The sequence below is a fragment of the Cherax quadricarinatus genome, chromosome 3 (assembly GCF_038502225.1).
Source record: "Cherax quadricarinatus isolate ZL_2023a chromosome 3, ASM3850222v1, whole genome shotgun sequence".
Classification (NCBI taxonomy): Eukaryota; Metazoa; Arthropoda; class Malacostraca; order Decapoda; family Parastacidae; genus Cherax; species Cherax quadricarinatus.
Genome location: NC_091294.1, coordinates 31,193,378 through 31,212,355, shown reverse-complemented (window position 1 = coordinate 31,212,355; position 18,978 = coordinate 31,193,378). Strand labels below are relative to the sequence as shown.

The following is an 18,978-nucleotide window of genomic DNA, read 5'->3' as shown; positions in this document are numbered from 1 at the left end:
ATAGGCTACAAGCGTGGTCCAGCAACTGGCTCCTTGAATTTAACCCTGCCAAATGCAAAGTCATGAAGATTGGGGAAGGGCAAAGAAGACCGCAGACACAATATATTTTAGTTGGCCAAAGACTGCAAACCTCACTCAATGAAAAAGATCTGGGGGTGAGTATAACACCGAGCATATCTCCTGAGGCGCACATCAATCAGATAACTGCTGCAGCATACGGGCGCCTGGCAAACCTACGGATAGCGTTCCGATACTTCAGTAAGGAATCGTTCAAGACTCTGTATACCATTTACGTCAGGCCCATACTGGAGTATGCAGCACCAGTTTGGAATCCACACCTAGTCAAGCACGTCAAGAAATTAGAGAAAGTGCAAAGGTTTGCAACAAGACTAGTCCCAGAGCTACGGGGATTGTCCTACGAAGAAAGGTTGAGGGAAATCGGCCTGACGACACTGGAGGACAGGAGGGTCAGGGGAGACATGATAACGACATATAAAATACTGCGCGGAATAGACAAGGTGGACAAAGACGGGATGTTCCAGAGAAGGGACACAGACACAAGAGGTCCCAATTGGAAGTTGAAGACTCAGATGAATCAAAGGGATGTTAGGAAGTATTTCTTCAGTCATAGAGTAGTCAGGCCGTGGAATAACTTAGAAAGTGACGTAGTGGAGGCGGGAACCATACATAGTTTTAAGGCGAGGTATGATAGAGCTCATGGGGCAGGGAGAGAGAGGACCTAGTAGCAATCAGCGAAGAGGCGGGGCCAGGAGCTGTGACTCGACCCCTGCAGCCACAAATAGGTGAGTACAAATAGGTGAGCACACATACACACACACACACACACACACACGCACGCACGCACGCACACACACACACACACACACACACACACACACACACACACACACACACACACACACACACACACACACACACACTCTCTCACACACACACACACACACACACACGCACGCACACACACACACACACGTATCTTAGACTTGCACACTAAGGTAATGGAGAAGATAATCAGGAGAGTGGTGGAGCACCTGGAGAGAAGCGGTACCATAAACAAGAGCCAGCACGGGTTTAGAGACGGTAAATCCTATCTCACGAGTCTGCTGGAGTTGTATGAGAGGACAACAGAGATACAGAATGAAACAGATGAGCTGATGGATCATACATACTCGAAGAGAAAGAAGCCATTTTACACTGTACCTAACCAGTGACTGGTGGAAAAACTTGAGGACCAGCAGTGATACCAGGAAAGATTTTACAGAGAAGAATACTTGAAAAAAAAGGTTTGTCAGGAAACACTTGGATGGGCAATTGTGACGTGTGGAGCTCCACAAGTACTGGTACTTGGACAACTGCAATTTCTGGTATATGAAAATGAGAAAGTCTTTAGCATCTCTGTTTGAATAATGATGTGAAATCACTGAGAAGACTTAAACATTTATGATAAATATAGACTGCGATGTGAGCTGGACAACTGTTGAGTCGGCCTTTCAAGTGGCTGCTGGAATTCAGTCAACGCAAACGCACCGTTGCGAAAATATGAAAATTTGGGAAGACAAGGATGACTGGAAACGGAGTACAGATTTGGGAGAAACAGAGACCGTAAATCTTTCTATCTCTAATAAAGAAATATCAAGAAGTAAGTATAGCACAGAGCATCTCACCAGAAGCTTTAAGTAACTTCAACACAATGTTAACCCAGTTGTGGATTCTTTACACTCAGGGAGGAACCTCCTTAAGTACTGTAAGCACGCGCGTCTGTGCACACATACGCACACACACACACAAACACACACACACACACACACACACACAGTTTTTGTGTACGGGCTCCAAGAAGCCAAGGGGGCCAACTTTGAAGAAATAAAACAGGAGGAGAAAAAAATGATTGAAGGCATCATGAAAACAATAGGGGAGGGCAATATGACCCAGGTGACAAATTTTCAGAGAATTGGGTGGTTTGCGAGTGGAAGGATACGGCCTGTCAGAGTAACTTTCAAGGAAGAATCAGTTCGAATCAGGATTCTGCAAGAGAAAGCAAGACTGAGAGACAAAGAGGGGTACCAGAGAGTATACCTCGACCGCGACAGAACACAAGAAGAAAGGACTACACTGAAAGAGAGGGTACAGAGACGCAAGGAGGAACGAGAAGCAATGAAAATGAGCAGGACCCAGACACAGGAGGAAGGGCAAACACACCCCACAGAATCTCCCACCAAAAGACCCCACCCGCGACATTCCCAACGCAACTGAGCAACCTATACTCCAACCCACTCACTGTTCCCTCTGCCACCAACCCCCATATCACAAACCTCACCCCAACAGCTGTCCCTTATGGGCATTCTGACCCCACCCCCATCAACACATACCCCACCTACACCACAGCCCCATATAGGCCCCCACCAAGGCTCTCCCTCCCCCAACCCCAATATACTTGCATGACCACAATGATAGAAAAGAAACTAAAGGTTTGGTACACAAATGCGGATGGAATAATGAATAAACATGAGGAGTGGAATGAAAGAATCAGTGAAAAATCCCCAGACATCATAGCAGTCACAGAAACAAAACTCGCTGAGATAATAACAGACACAATCTTCCCAACAGGATATCAGATCCTGAGGAAAGATAGAAGGAGTAGAGGGGGAGGAGGGGTTGCACTGCTCATAAAACACCAATGGGGATTTGAGGAAATGGAAGGCATGGACATGATTGGAGAAAGAGACTACATTGTAGGTACAATTCAGTCCGGAGAACATAAAGTAGTCATTGGAGTGATGTATAACCCACCACAGAACTGCAGGAGGCCAAGAGAGGAGTACGAAGAAAACAACAGGGTGATGGTGGACACACTGGCTGAGGTGGCAAGAAGAGCTCACTCGAGCAGAGCAAAGTTACTGGTAATGGGCGATTTCAACCACAGGGAGATCGACTGGGAAAACCTGGAGCCACATGGGGGTCCCGAAACATGGAGAGCAAAGATGATGGATGTGGTACTTGAAAACCTCATGCATCAACATGTCAGGGACACAACCAGAGAGAGAGGAGAGGATGAGCCAGCAAGACTGGATCTTGTGTTCACCCTGAGCAGTTCAGACATCGAGGACATCACTTACGAGAGGCCCCTTGGAGCTAGCGATCATGTGGTTCTGAGTTTTGACTATATAGTAGAGTTACAAGTGGAGAAGGTAACAGGAACTGAAGGGGACAGGCCAAACTATAAAAGGGGGGACTACACAGGTATGAGAAACTTCCTGCAGGAGGTTCAGTGGGACAGAGAAATGGTAGGAAAATCAGTAAACGAGATGATGGAATATGTGGCAACAAAGTGCAAGGAAGCAGAGGAAAGTTTTGTTCCCAAGGGAAACAGAAATAATAGGAAGACCAAGACGAGTCCTTGGTTTACCCGAAGGTGTAGGGAGGCAAAAGCTAAGTGCAACAGAGAATGGAAAAGGTACAGGAGGCATAGGACCCAGGAAAACAAGGAGATTAGTAGAAGAGCCAGAAACGAGTATGCGCAGATAAGGAGGGAGGCCCAGAGACAGTATGAAAACGACATAGCATCGAAAGTCAAATCTGACCCGAAACTGCTGTATAGCCACATTAGGAAGAAGACAACAGTCAAGGACCAGGTGATAAGGCTGAGGAAAGAAGGCGGGGAACTCACAAGAAACGATCAAGAGGTATGTGAGGAGCTCAACACGAGATTTAAGGAAGTATTTACAGTAGAGACAGGAAGGACTCTGGGGGGACAGACCAGATGGGGACACCAACAAGGAATACACCAACAAGTGTTGGACGACATACATACAGATGAGGAGGAGGTGAAGAAACTGCTAAGGGACATCGATACCTCAAAGGCAATGGGACCGGACAACATCTCTCCATGGGTCCTTAGAGAGGGAGCAGATATGTTGTGCGTACCACTTACCACAATCTTCAACACATCCCTGGAAACTGGGCAACTACCTGAGGTATGGAAGACAGCAAATGTAGTTCCCATTTTCAAAAAAGGAGACAGAAAAGAGGCACTAAACTATAGACCTGTGTCATTGACGTGTATAGTATGCAAAATTATGGAGAAGATTATCAGGAGGAGAGTGGTGGAGCACCTGGAACGGAACAGGAGTATAAATGCCAACCAGCACGGATTCACGGAAGGCAAATCCTGTGCCACAAACCTTCTGGAGTTTTATGATAAAATAACAGAAGTAAGACAAGAGAGAGAGGGGTGGGTTGATTGCATCTTCTTGGACTGCAAGAAGGCCTTTGACACAGTTCCTCACAAGAGATTAGTGCAGAAGCTAGAGCATCAGGCGCATATAACAGGAAGGGCACTGCAATGGATCAGAGAATACCTGACAGGGAGGCAACAACGAGTCATGGTACGTAATGATGTATCACAGTGGGCACCTGTGACGAGCGGGGTCCCACAGGGGTCGGTCCTAGGACCAGTGCTATTTTTGGTATATGTGAACGACATGACGGAAGGGTTAGACTCAGAAGTGTCCCTGTTTGCAGATGATGTGAAGTTAATGAGGAGAATTAAATCTGATGAGGACCAGGCAGGACTTCAAAGAGACCTGGACAGACTGGACACCTGGTCCAGCAAATGGCTTCTCGAATTTAATCCTGCCAAATGCAAAGTCATGAAGATAGGGGAAGGGCACAGAAGACCACAGACAGAGTATAGGCTAGGTGGCCAAAGACTGCAAACCTCACTCAAGGAGAAAGATCTTGGGGTGAGTATAACACCGAGCATGTCTCCGGAAGCACACATCAATCAGATAACTGCTGCAGCATATGGGCGCCTGGCAAACCTGAGAACAGCATTCCGACACCTTAGTAAGGAATCATTCAAGACACTGTACACCGTGTATGTCAGGCCCATACTGGAGTATGCAGCACCTGTTTGGAACCCGCACTTGATAAAGCACGTCAAGAAACTAGAGAAAGTACAAAGGTTTGCAACAAGGTTAGTTCCAGAGCTAAGGGGAATGTCCTATGAAGAAAGATTAAGGGAAATCGGCCTGACGACACTGGAGGACAGGAGGGTCAGGGGAGACATGATAACGACATATAAAATACTGCGTGGAATAGACAAGGTGGACAAGGACAGGATGTTCCAGGGAGGGGACACAGAAACAAGAGGCCACAATTGGAAGTTGAAGACACAAATGAGTCAGAGAGATAGTAGGAAGTATTTCTTCAGTCATAGAGTTGTAAGGCAGTGGAATAGCCTAGAAAATGACGTAGTGGAGGCAGGAACCATACACAGTTTTAAGACGAGGTTTGATAAAGCTCATGGAGCGGGGAGAGAGAGGGTCTAGTAGCAACCGGTGAAGAGGCGGGGCCAGGAGCTAGGACTCGACCCCTGCAACCACAAATAGGTGAGTACACACACACACACACACACACACACACAGTAATTCCTGGCTATCACATGGTTTTTTTTTATCGGAGTGCTGTTACCTGTTTCAGACAGGAGGGGATTATGTCTGTAACTCGTTCAGGTTAGCTGAAGGGGATTTTGTTCAGTGTCTGGAGGGACAGGAGAGGGCCTCTGTGTGTGTGTGTGTGTGTGTGTGTGTTTGTGTGTATGTGTGTGTGTGTGTGTGTGTGTGTGTGTGTGTGTGCGCGCGCGTGCCTGTCTGTCCGTCTATCTATGTGTTTACGAATTGAAGTGGTCAGATACAGATGGGATAGGCTTCTACCAAACTATGAAAGCAGAGGCAATGTTTAACCCATAGCAACAGTCATAGCAACAGTCATAGCAACAGTCATATAAACAGTCATAGCAACAGTCATAGCAACAGTCATAGCAACAGTCATAGCAACAGTAATAGCAACAGTCATAGCAACAGTCATAGCAACAGTGATAGCAACAGTCATAGCAACAGTAATAGCAACAGTCATAGCAACAGTCATAGCAACAGTCATAGCAACAGTAACAAAAAAAGGCACAATACCGTGACTGGAACGATACACAAATAACCCGCACATAAAAGAGAGAAGCTTACGACGACGTCTCGGTCCGACTTGCACCATTTACAAAGTCACACTAACCAGAAGTGGAGCAGGACGGCTATATAAAGGCAGGAAGAGGTGGTGGTAGTAGTAGTAGTAGTACAAGAATTGTATATAATACCGACAAGATGAAATTAAGACACATGCCCAACACCGGGCATCCCTATCGTAGACGTTTCGCCATCCAGCCAGCCACTGGATGGCGAAACGTCCACAACAAAGACAACCAGGCGCCGCACATGAGCCATCCTGCTCCACTTCTGGTTAGTGTGACTTTGTCAATGGTCCAAGACGGACCGAAACGTCGTCGTAAGCTTCTCTCTTTTATGTGCGGGTTATTTGTGTATAGCAACAGTCATAGCAATAGTCATAGCAACAGTCATAGCAACAGTCATAGCAACAGTCATAGCAACAGTCATAGCAACAGTCATAGCAACAGTCATAGCAACAGTCATAGCAACAGTCATGGCAACAGTCATAGCAACAGTCATAGCAATAGTCATAGCAACAGTCATAGCAACAGTCATAGCAACAGTCATAGCAACAGTCATAGCAACAGTCATAGCAACAGTCATAGCAACAGTCTTAGCAACAGTCATAGCAACAGTCATAGCAACAGTCATGGCAACAGTCATAGCAACAGTCATAGCAACAGTCATAGCAACAGTCATAGCAATAGTCATAGCAACAGTCATAGCAACAGTCATAGCAACAGTCATAGCAACAGTCATAGCAACAGTCACGGCAACAGTCATAGCAACAGTCATAGCAACAGTCATAGCAACAGTCATAGCAACAGTCATAGCAACAGTCATAGCAACAGTCATAGAAACAGTAATAGCAACAGTCACAGCAACAGTAATAGCAACAGTCATAGCAACAGTCATAGCAACAGTCATAGCAACAGTCATAGCAAGAGTCACAGCAACAGTCACAGCAACAGTCACAGCAACAGTCACAGCAACAGTCACAGCAACAGTCACAGCAACAGTCACAGTAACAGTCACAGCAACAGTCACAGCAACAGTCACAGCAACAGTCACAGCAACAGTCACAGTAACAGTCACAGCAACAGTCACAGCAACAGTCACAGTAACAGTCACAGCAACAGTCACAGCAACAGTCAGCAACAGTCACAGCAAGTCACAGCAACAGTCACAGCAACAGTCACAGTAACAGTCACAGCAACAGTCACAGCAACAGTCACAGCAACAGTCACAGTAACAGTCACAGCAACAGTCACTTAAACAGTCACTTTAACAGTCACTTTAACAGTCACTTTAACAATCACTTCAACAGTCACTTCAACAGTCACATCAACAGTCACAGCAACAGTCATAGCAACAGTCACAGCAACAGTCACAGCAACAATCACAGCAACAGTCACAGCAACAGTCACAGCAACAGTCATAGCAACAGTCACAGCAACAGTCACAGCAACAGTCACAGCAACAGTCATAGCAACAGTCACAGCAACAGTCATAGCAACAGTCACAGCAACAGTCACAGCAACAGTCACAGCAACAGTCACAGCAACAGTCATAGCAACAGTCACAGCAACAGTCACAGCAACAGTCACAGCAACAGTCATAGCAACAGTCACAGCAACAGTCACAGCAACAGTCACAGCAACAGTCATAGCAACAGTCACAGCAACAGTCATAGCAACAGTCACAGCAACAGTCACAGCAACAGTCACAGCAACAGTCACAGCAACAGTCACAGCAACAGTCACAGCAACAGTCACAGCAACAGTCACAGCAACAGTCACAGCAACAGTCATAGCAATAGTCACATCAACAGTCACAGCAACAGTCACAGCAACAGTCACAGCAACAGTCACAGCAACAGTCATAGCAACAGTCACAGCAACAGTCACAGCAACAGTCACAGCAACAGTCACAGCAACAGTCATAGCAACAGTCATAGCAACAGTCACAGCAACAGTCACAGCAACAGTCACAGCAACAGTCACAGCAACAGTCACAGCAACAGTCATAGCAACAGTCACAGCAACAGTCATAGCAACAGTCACAGCAACAGTCACAGCAACAGTCACAGCAACAGTCACAGCAACAGTCACAGCAACAGTCACAGCAACAGTCATAGCAACAGTCACAGCAACAGTCATAGCAACAGTCACAGCAACAGTCACAGCAACAGTCACAACAACAGTCACAGCAACAGTCACAGCAACAGTCACAGCAACAGTCACAGCAACAGTCATAGCAACAGTCACAGCAACAGTCACAGCAACAGTCACAGCAACAGTCACAGCAACAGTCACAGCAACAGTCATAGCAACAGTCACAGCAACAGTCACAGCAACAGTCACAGCAACAGTCACAGCAACAGTCATCACAGCAACAGTCACAGCAACAGTCACAACAGTCACAGCAAGAATACTACAACAGTCACAGCAACAATACTGCAACAGTCACAACAGTCACAGCAACAGTCACAGCAAAAGTCACAGCAACAGTCACAGCAACAGTCACAGCAACAGTCACAGCAACAGTCATAGCAACAGTCACAGCAACAGTCACAGCAACAGTCACAGCAACAGTCACAGCAACAGTCACAGCAACAGTCACAGCAACAGTCACAGCAACAGTCACAGTCACACAGTCACAGCAACAGTCAGCAACAGTCACAGCAACAGTCACAGCAACAGTCACAGCAACAGTCACAGCAACAGTCACAGCAACAGTCACAGCAACAGTCACAGCAACAGTCACAGCAACAGTCACAGCAACAGTCACAGCAACAGTCACAGCAACAGTCACAGCAACAGTCACAGCAACAGTCACAGCAACAGTCACAGCAACAGTCACAGCAACAGTCACAGCAACAGTCACAGCAACAGTCACAGCAACAGTCACAGCAACAGTCATAGCAACAGTCACAGCAACAGTCACAGCAACAGTCACAGCAACAGTCACAGCAACAGTCACAGCAACAGTCACAGCAACAGTCACAGCAACAGTCACAGCAACAGTCACAGCAACAGTCACAGCAACAGTCACAGCAACAGTCACAGCAACAGTCACAGCAACAGTCACAGCAACAGTCACAGCAACAGTCACAGCAACAGTCACAGCAACAGTCACAGCAACAGTCACAGCAACAGTCACAGCAACAGTCACAGCAACAGTCACAGCAACAGTCACAGCAACAGTCACAGCAACAGTCACAGCAACAGTCACAGCAACAGTCACAGCAACAGTCACAGCAACAGTCACAGCAACAGTCACAGCAACAGTCACATCAACAGTCACAGCAACAGTCACAGCAACAGTCACAGCAACAGTCACAGCAACAGTCACAGCAACAGTCACAGCAACAGTCACAGCAACAGTCACAGCAACAGTCACAGTCAAGCAACAGTCACAGCAACAGTCACAGCAACAGTCACAGAAACAGTCACAGCAACAGTCACAGCAACAGTCACAGCAACAGTCACAGCAACAGTCACAGCAACAGTCACAGCAACAGTCACAGCAACAGTCACAGCAACAGTCACAGCAACAGTCACAGCAACAGTCACAGCAACAGTCACAGCAACAGACACAACAGTCACAGCTACAGTCACAGCAACAGTCACAACAACAGTCACAGCAACAGTCACAGCAACAGTCACAGCAACAGTCACAGCAACAGTCACAGCATCAGTCACAGCAACAGTCACAGCAACAGTCACAGCAACAGTCACAGCAACAGTCACAGCAACAGTCACAGCAACAGTCACAGCAACAGTCACAGCAACAGTCACAGCAACAGTCACAGCAACAGTCACAGCAACAGTCACAGCAACAGTCACAGCAACAGTCACAGCAACAGTCACAGCAACAGTCACAGCAACAGTCACAGCAACAGTCATAGCAACAGTCACAGCAACAGTCACAGCAACAGTCACAGCAACAGTCACAGCAACAGTCACAGCAACAGTCACAGCAACAGTCACAGCAACAGTCACAGCAACAGTCACAGCAACAGTCACAGCAACAGTCACAGCAACAGTCACAGCAACAGTCACAGCAACAGTCACAGCAACAGTCACAGCAACAGTCACAGCAACAGTCACAGCAACAGTCACAGCAACAGTCACAGCAACAGTCACAGCAACAGTCACAGCAACAGTCACAGCAACAGTCACAGCAACAGTCACAGCAACAGTCACAGCAACAGTCACAGCAACAGTCACAGCAACAGTCACAGCAACAGTCACAGCAACAGTCACAGCAACAGTCACAGCAACAGTCACAGCAACAGTCACAGCAACAATCACAGCAACAGTCACAGCAACAGTCACAGCAACAGTCACAGCAACAGTCACAACAGTCACAGCAACAGTCACAGCAACAGTCACAGCAACAGTCACAGTCACAACAGTCACAGCAACAGTCACAGCAACAGTCACAGCAACAGTCACAGCAACAGTCACAGCTACAGTCACATCAACAGTCACAGCAACAGTCACAGCAACAGTCACAGCAACAGTCACAACAACAGTCACAGCAACAGTCACAGCAACAGTCACAGCAACAGTCACAACAACAGTCACAGCAACAGTCACAGCAACAGTCACAGCAACAGTCATAGCAACAGTCACAGCAACAGTCACAGCAACAGTCACAGCAACAGTCACAGCAACAGTCACAGCAACAGTCACAGCAACAGTCACAGCAACAGTTGTCTTCCCAGTGATAAACTATTTATATTTATCTTTAATTTCCCCCTTATCCTGCCCGGTGTCCTGCCCGGTGTCCTGCCCGGTGTCCTGCCCGGTGTCCTGCCCGGTGTCCTGCCCGGTGTCCTGCCCGGTGTCCTGCTCGGTGTCCTGCCCGGTGTCCTGCTCGGTGTCCTGCCCGGTGTCCTGCCCGGTATCCTGCCGGGTATCCTACCCGGTATCCTGCCCGGTGTCCTGCCCGGTGTCCTGCCCGGTATCCTGCCTCGGTACCCTGCCCGGTGCTTTGCCCGGTTGTGGTCATGTACTGAGCTAGGTGGTACCGGGAGTCAACACCGGTCACTGGGAGCAGCGGGGTATGGCTGGTGGGCGGGTCGCTGGTACTGGGACGGGTGGGCGTGGCTGACGCCGCCCAGTACACCTGTGTTGCTAACAACACAGTAGGAGAAACCAGATACACCGCCCACCTGCTGGTCACCCTTCCACTCTCTGTCCAGGTGAGTCTCCCTTAGTCTCCATACATGTCTCCATCTCTCCTCTGTCTCTCAAAATAGACAAAACTGTTGTGAAATGAGCCAGACTTTGTCACCATAAATCTTAATATTTATCTCGACAAACGTCTTAATTAAAGATTATTTACTTTTAAGAGTAACTTAAGATATATTTAACTTTATTGTGGAAATATGCAGTCACGCAAAGTTCCATAACTTGCACGAACTGTATCGTTAGAGACAAGAAGAATTATTTGATCCCAGCTTGGGAGTTGAGCTCATTTAAAATCGCATATCCTGAAGTCTATACCAAGGAGCTTATAGCCATTAATCTCTTAAATTATTTGCAAAACCAACTGCTCAAGAAGACAGTCATCGCTTCGCTGCTGTTAATAATAATATATTGCAAATTATATATACTCTTATGAAACAGGTTTCTTCTGACACCTCCATAGATAAGAGCTCTTGTTACTGTGTTGAATTAGGCATAAGAATTAGCGATTTAATTGCCATCCTAATGACCCTAAAGCTAACTCTTGACACTGACCTAGACCCTTTAACCATTACTGATCCTAGATCATCCATGAAAGCACTATAATAACATAATTAATCTAGCAAAAATATATTAATGTACCTTTTTTTATGCAATCCATCACACGTTGATTTATTTGTATATGATGAAGCTGATAAACAGTGAAAGTTGAATATAACCTGTGTAAATAATTAATTTAAATATAACATGAATGAAGTTAGAAGCCTGAGTGGATCTATATCTCACTATCATAAGCTAAACGTAGATAAACGTTGCTAGGAAGTGACTTGAAATGTAAACAGACTGACGTGGTAGCGAGGCTTAGGCCTGGCAACAGATACACACGGATAATGAATAAATTAAAGGCAAAGTATGTGGTTAGCTTTAGGGTAAATTTCTTGGACACTGTGTGCATTATTGTCCATGTACAGAGGAATATGTCAAGGTATCTTATGAGCTAAAATAAGATACCAGACAGTTTAAGCAAATATCTTCATTATCCTTGTAAAAGGTCAGATATAAATTGTAGAAATTCATCCACATCCGACCAAGTTTAAACATGTTAGTTTTAGACATGCAGGTGTCAGGGATCATCACAGGTGTTTCATCTGAATACTAGTAATAAAATAAGATTTACGTGTTGACGCAAATGTTGCTGATGCTGATGAAGGAGCTACAAATGTTAATACAGGTGTTCAACGTGTTGGTGTAAGTGATACACGTGTTTAGTTCAGGTGTTTCGCAAGTTGATGCATCATTACAAGTGTTGTCACATGTTTTAGACAGATTGATGCAGGTATATGACATATTACAGGTGACGCCGCGGGAGGTACAGGTAGACGCTGGGGGTCGACTGGAACTTAGGTGTCATATCTCAGGAGAACCTGTCGACACCGTCACCTGGTACAAGGACGGTAACGTGCTCAGGTGAGTCTCCTAAGCTTACTAATATGTGTGTGTGTGTCCACCAACGATAAAATAATTATATTCTGAGAGCAACGCCAACTTTGCATTCAGTGATGATTTCTACGTCTTTAAGTTTGGTATGGTGATGGGGAATCCTCTTTCCAAGGTTCTGAGAACCATTTAGATAAACTGTTTTAAATCAATCTTTTAAGTAGACTTCTCTCTATTTCAAAATAGTATACAATTTCTGATGATGTCTTGTGCTTTTAGCCCGAAGAGAAAGTGTCTCCATAAAATGAATAGACTAGATCCAGTCATAATATTTACAGTGGAAGTTGAATGAAATGACTCGATATCATTTCTAGATGTTTTACATAGTGAAAAGGGGGGCACATGAAATTCAATTCACAATGCATGGCTAATCAACCACTGTATAAACCCAAAATAAGTTGTATTGTACGACTGTCAATGAATAAACGGAAGAATGAACGGGAACTCCAACTATGGTCCATGCGAGAACACCCAGAACTGTTTCATTCAACCCCGAGAAGCGCCCCCCCCTCTCCCCCTTGCTGTACCATTTACGGCTGAATAACATAATGAGGGTCGTGTTACTCTCATGACCCGCTGGTTGACTCCTCATCCGTTATTCTGTGTATCCAAGTTTTGTTATTCTTGGCTAAGAAGATCCCACATAAATAAAACTTAACATATTTTGTGTAAAGCAGCCTCGATAAAGTCTGTATTTAGTGAGGAAAAATAAAGACAAATATAACATTAGGTCAGGCCAGGAGTCGAATGTTCTGTTTATTCACTTAAGACAATTATCCCGTCTACTGGTTAAAAAAAGATGGGGGGGGGAGAGGGAGAAAAAAAATTGTAACCTTCACAGAATTCCTGTATTTTATAAACTAGATATATTTAAAAGTAATAAATTTTGAGACAGATGTAAGCTATGTCATTTTATTCTCATTAACTCCCGTATTAACTATCTCTAACCACTCGTTAAATACTATTGGATTCTACCAGCTAATTCTCTTTTTATTTTCGTCCCATTTCCATCCTTTTTTTTCCATTCCATTTCCTAAAATTTCCATTCCATTGACCTTTAACTACCAAACTTTACTCTCCACTACTGACCTACCTTCAACTTTTTCTAATCTACCTCTGCCCTCATGGGGTGACCCCTCCCCCTCATGGGGTGACCCCCTCCACCCTCATGGGGAGACGCCCTCCACCCTCATGGGGAGACCCCTCCCCCTCATGGGGTGGCCCCTCCACCCTCATGGGATGACACCTCCCCCTCATGGGGTGACCCCCTCCACCCTCATGAGGTGACACCTCCCTCTCATCGAGTGACCCCCTCCCTCTCATGGGGTAACCCCTCCCCCTTACGGGGTGACTCCTCCCCCCTCATGGGATGACCCCTCCCCCACAGGGGTGACCCCTTCCCCTTTTTTAAAGGGGGAGGTAGAGACTGAAGGAAGGTTCTTCATTTAAAGAGTTGGAACCATAATCTCATTCCTTGGATCAAACCTGATTACCAAAACCCCTCCCATCCCCCAGGCGTATTATGACCCTTATGGTTTAAGCATTTCTCTTTGAATATAATAATAATAATAATAATAATAATAATAATAATAATAATAATAATAATAATAATTATTATTATTATTATTATTATTATTATTATTATTATTATTATTATTATTATTATTGTTATTATTATTATTATTATTATTATTATTATTATTATTATTATTATTATTATTATTATTATTATTACTATTATTATTATTATTATTTAAACAATAAAGGTGACCAATTTTGAAAGTTATATAGGTTACCATGAAGGTGACTATGAGGGTGAAAATAAAGATGACCATGAAGGTGACCATGAAGGTGAGCGCTGAGCCTACTCCCTCTCTCACTCTGCAGGTCAGGTGGTCGGGCGAGGATCAGACCCAGAGAGACGCTGCACGTTTCGCCCATACACGCCTCTGACGCTGGTATCTACCAGTGTGCTGCAACCTACGCCCAAGACTACGCCCACGCCCACTCCTACGTTACCCTGGGAGGTGAGCCATCACTCACGCCTATACCCACTCCCACGCCTAGGTCACTCAACCCATACTCATCCTGTGTGAGATAATGTCCCTATAACATCCCTTAGACGGTAGCAGAAAGAATACAGTGATACTAGCTAAATGCGGGAACTGACAACAAATGTGTTATTCTCAATAACGAAAGTTCAAGAATCATCCGGTACACAGCCTCAGGGAAGGGTTCCTTTAAGTAATACGTTATTATGAAAGAAAATGGTTAAGGGAAATCAACCTGACGACACTGGAGGACTGGAGGGATAGAAAAAGGGGAAGACATGATAATGACATAAAAATACCGAGAGGAATAGACAGGGTGGATAGGGACAGGATGTTTCAGAGATGGGAAACACCTGTACAAGAATTACCGCTGATTTCTCGTATTATTTTATAATGAAGTGGATAATGTAAGACTATTTCCACTGACATTTTTGTTAACGTTTAGTCCGGTTGTGCATCACAGGTTGTGTACACCGAGGGGGACATATCTCTCAGTGTGTATATGATGAGAGTTTACTTTAAATCCCTATTTTCGGGATTAAAGTTTTCTTGTTTGCTGGTGAAAGTGTTACAATGCAGCCCTAATGACCGTAGTTTAGTCGATAGGGTTTCAACCTCATTAAAGCAAACCACTCGACAACTGGTGGTGTAAACTCGCAGAGGTTCCAGTTGATCACTCTAGTGTCATACAGGAATGTATTGATTGAGATAGATTCACCGTGATATATTTATCTCCTTCTCCGTGTCTGTTCTTTACACGTACGTCAACATGTTGCAAAATAGTCTTTGATCTCAGTAGTAGATAGTTCTCAGGAAATTGCCACGTCGATGTAGATTTCGTAGTCCTCTACTATCTGTCTTTCCCATGTACTGCTATGATAGATAGACTCTCTCTCTCTCTCTCTCTCTCTCTTTTTTTTTTTTTTTTTTTTTTACACAGGGTTAGACAAGGTTAAGGATCCCTAGCTTTATTGACAAGCTATTTACAGGTTAAGGATTCCTAACTTTATTGGCAAGCTAAGAGCTGTTACCTACATCAGCTCATTTGAAAGCATTTTTGTTATGAGACATACAAGTAGGAAACAGGATGAAGTTGGAGCCATCTGTGGGCCAGCATTTTCATTTGATCAACTGACTTTATCTCGTTGACATCATTATCCTGTACGAATGTGTTCCATACTCGAGTCATCCTGGGTATGTATGATCTCAGATGGAGTGATGTTCTGGAGAAGGGTACAGCCAGAGTGAAGTTGCTGCTTTCTGCCCGTCTTGTGGCATAAAAGCTTGTTTCACGCTGTCCTCGAAGTGGATCTCTCTCTCTCTCTCTCTCTCTCTCTCTCTCTCTCTCTCTCTCTCTCTCTCTCTTCTCTCTTCTCTCTCTCTGCCTCTTCTCTCTCTCTGCCTCCTCTCTCTCTCTCGCTCACTCTCTCTCTCTGTCTCTCTCTGTCTCTCTCTCTCTCTCTCTCTCTCTCTCTCTCTCTCTCTCTCTCTCTCTCTCTCTCTCTCTCTCTCTCTCTCAGATCTCTGAAACCAATTTAAGAGTTTTTAGTTCATTATTGTTCTCACCATGTTTGTACACAGGATAAAGTTATATTTCACACACACACACAAACACACACACAAACACACACACACACACACAAGCCATCTCCTTCCCCTCCAGACACTAAACAAAATCCCCTTCAGCTAACCTGAACGAGTTACAGACATAATCCCCTCCTCTCTGAAACACACGTGACAGCACTCCGATAAAAATCCCCCCATGTGATAGCCAGGAATTACTCTTTTCCGTCGCTCCGAGCACTCTCTGTGTCTGGGATTAAATCCAGATTGGATTTCTGCCTGCCACAGCACCGGCGGCGTTACATCTCCGTTCTTCAATCTGATTGGAAGACAGGGAACGTGTGTGCTGTTTTGAAAGGCTGCAATAAACGGGAATAAAGATTAAAACACTGGATTTTCTGTCTGTCGTATCTCCCTCTCTCCCTGTATCTCTCTCTCTCTCTCTCTCTCTCTCTCTCTCTCTCTCTCTCTCTCTCTCTCTCTCTCTCTCTCTCTCTCTCTCTCTCTCACTCCCCCTTACTCTCTCGCTCTCCCTGTACAAGTTACAAGCTGTTATTCTGCTTCAACTAACTGTACAAGATCTGTTATCCTCCCACAGCTCACGTCACAAGGTAAGCTCTGTTATCATACGTCAGCTCATTTCTACAACATAAGAACCAAAAGCTATCCTACCTCAGCATATCCTACAAGCTAATAGCTGCTATCCTACCTCATCCCTCTGCACAAGCTTACAGCATCTCTCCTGCCTCAACACTTCAGTTCTACAAGCTAAGTGCTGATATTCTCCCCCCAGCTAACTCAGCTCTCATACTCCCTCAGCTTCCAGGAAAGGTTAGCTGGGTAAATATCTCATAGAATAGTTGATTGCCTAATTCCATAATAAGACTTTTGTGTTACCTGAAATTTCGCAACAAGGTATAAGAGGTTAATTAAAATTATGCAAATTCTTTGATGAGTAAATTTAGCAATATTATATTTTGCCCTCCAAAAATATTTATTCCTCCCGTAAGGATTAGTTAGGTTAGGTTGCAAAGTTAGTTGAGAAGCAATTTGAAAAAAAATAATAATTTTGGAAATTAGTATAACTTGCTTTGTATTGATGGAGTGAATGTTCAGGTGAGAATACTTTTTTTTAAATTGGAGAGAGATTGTATAAATACCCCAAGAGTATATATATATATATATTTTTATTATTATCACACTGGCCGATTCCCACCAAGGCAGGGTGGCCCGAAAAAGAAAAACTTTCACCATCATTCACTCCATCACTGTCTTGCCAGAAGGGTGCTTTACACTACAGTTTTAAACTGCAACATTAACACCCTCCTTCCAGAGTGCAGGCACTGTACTTCCCATCTCCAGGACTCAAGTCCGGCCTGCCGGTTTCCTGAATCCCTTCATAAATGTTACTTTGCTCACCAACCAACAGCACGTCAAGTATTAAAAACCATTTGTCTCCATTCATCCCTATCAAACACGCTCACGCATGCCTGCTGGAAGTCCAAGCCCCTCGCACACAAAACCTCCTTTACCCCTCCTCCTCCTCCCTTCCTTCCCACCCCTCCCCCAGCTTTGTTTCGCTTAGAGCCAGGACATCCAACTTCTTTTCATTCATAACATCAGCAATCATCTGTTTCTTGTCATCCGCACTACATCCACGCACATTTAAACAACCCAGTTTTATAAAGTTTTTTCTTCTTCTCTTTTTTAGTAAATGTATACAGGAGAAGGGGTTACTAGCCCATTGCTCCCGGCATTTTAGTCGCCTCATACGACACGCATGGCTTACGGAGGAAAGATTCTTTCCACTTCCCCATGGACAATAGAAGAAATAAAAAAGAACAAGAGCTATTTAGAATAAGGAGAAAAACCTAGATGTATGTATATATATATATGCATGTGCGTGTCTGTGAAGTGTGACCAAAGTGTAAGTAGGAGTAGCAAGATATCCCTGTTATCTAGCGTGTTTATGAGACAGAAAAAGAAAACCAGCAATCCTACCATATATATATATATATATATATATATATATATATATATATATATATATATATATATATATATATATATATTATATATATCTGTGTATCTATATTATATATATATATATATATATATATATATATATATATATATATATTTGGAGTGAGATTAACAAGTTAAGAAAGCCTAGAGAACAAATGGATTTGTCAGTTAAAAATAGGAGAGGAAAGTTATTAAATGGAGAGTTAGAGGTATTGGGAAGATGGAGGGAATATTTTGAGGAATTGTTAAATGTTGATGAAGATAGGGAAGCTGTGATTTCGTGTATAGGGCAAGGAGGAATAACATCTTGTAGGAGTGAGGAAGAGCCAGTTGTGAGTGTGGGGGAAGTTCGTCTGGCAGTAGGTAAAATGAAAGGGGGTAAGGCAGCTGGGATTGATGGGATAAAGATAGAAATGTTAAAAGCAGGTGGGGATATAGTTTTGGAGTGGTTGGTGCAATTATTTAATAAATGTATGGAAGAGGGTAAGGTACCTAGGGATTGGCAGAGAGCATGCATAGTTCCAGATGTTGCAGGTGTATGGTGTAGGAGGTAGGTTACTGAAAGCAGTGAAGAGTTTTTACGAGGATAGTGAGGCTCAAGTTAGAGTATGTAGGAAAGAGGGA

At 44.4% G+C, this 18,978-nt stretch overlaps 1 protein-coding gene across 4 annotated transcripts in view; it reads left to right on the top strand.

The window, feature by feature from the left end:
- Positions 1-18,978, top strand: part of LOC128684074 (cell adhesion molecule Dscam2) — a 1,056,358-nt gene that overhangs the window by 826,593 nt on the left and 210,787 nt on the right. For all 4 annotated transcript variants that reach the window (XR_011392763.1, XM_070091160.1, XM_070091153.1 and 1 more), the window contains exons 7-9: positions 11,052-11,232; positions 12,573-12,685; positions 14,603-14,742. Coding sequence is in view for 3 of the 4 variants with exons in the window: in XM_070091160.1 (XP_069947261.1) it covers positions 11,052-11,232; positions 12,573-12,685; positions 14,603-14,742 (434 nt within the window). In the remaining variant the exon portion in view is untranslated. The remainder of the gene's footprint in view (positions 1-11,051; positions 11,233-12,572; positions 12,686-14,602; positions 14,743-18,978) is intronic.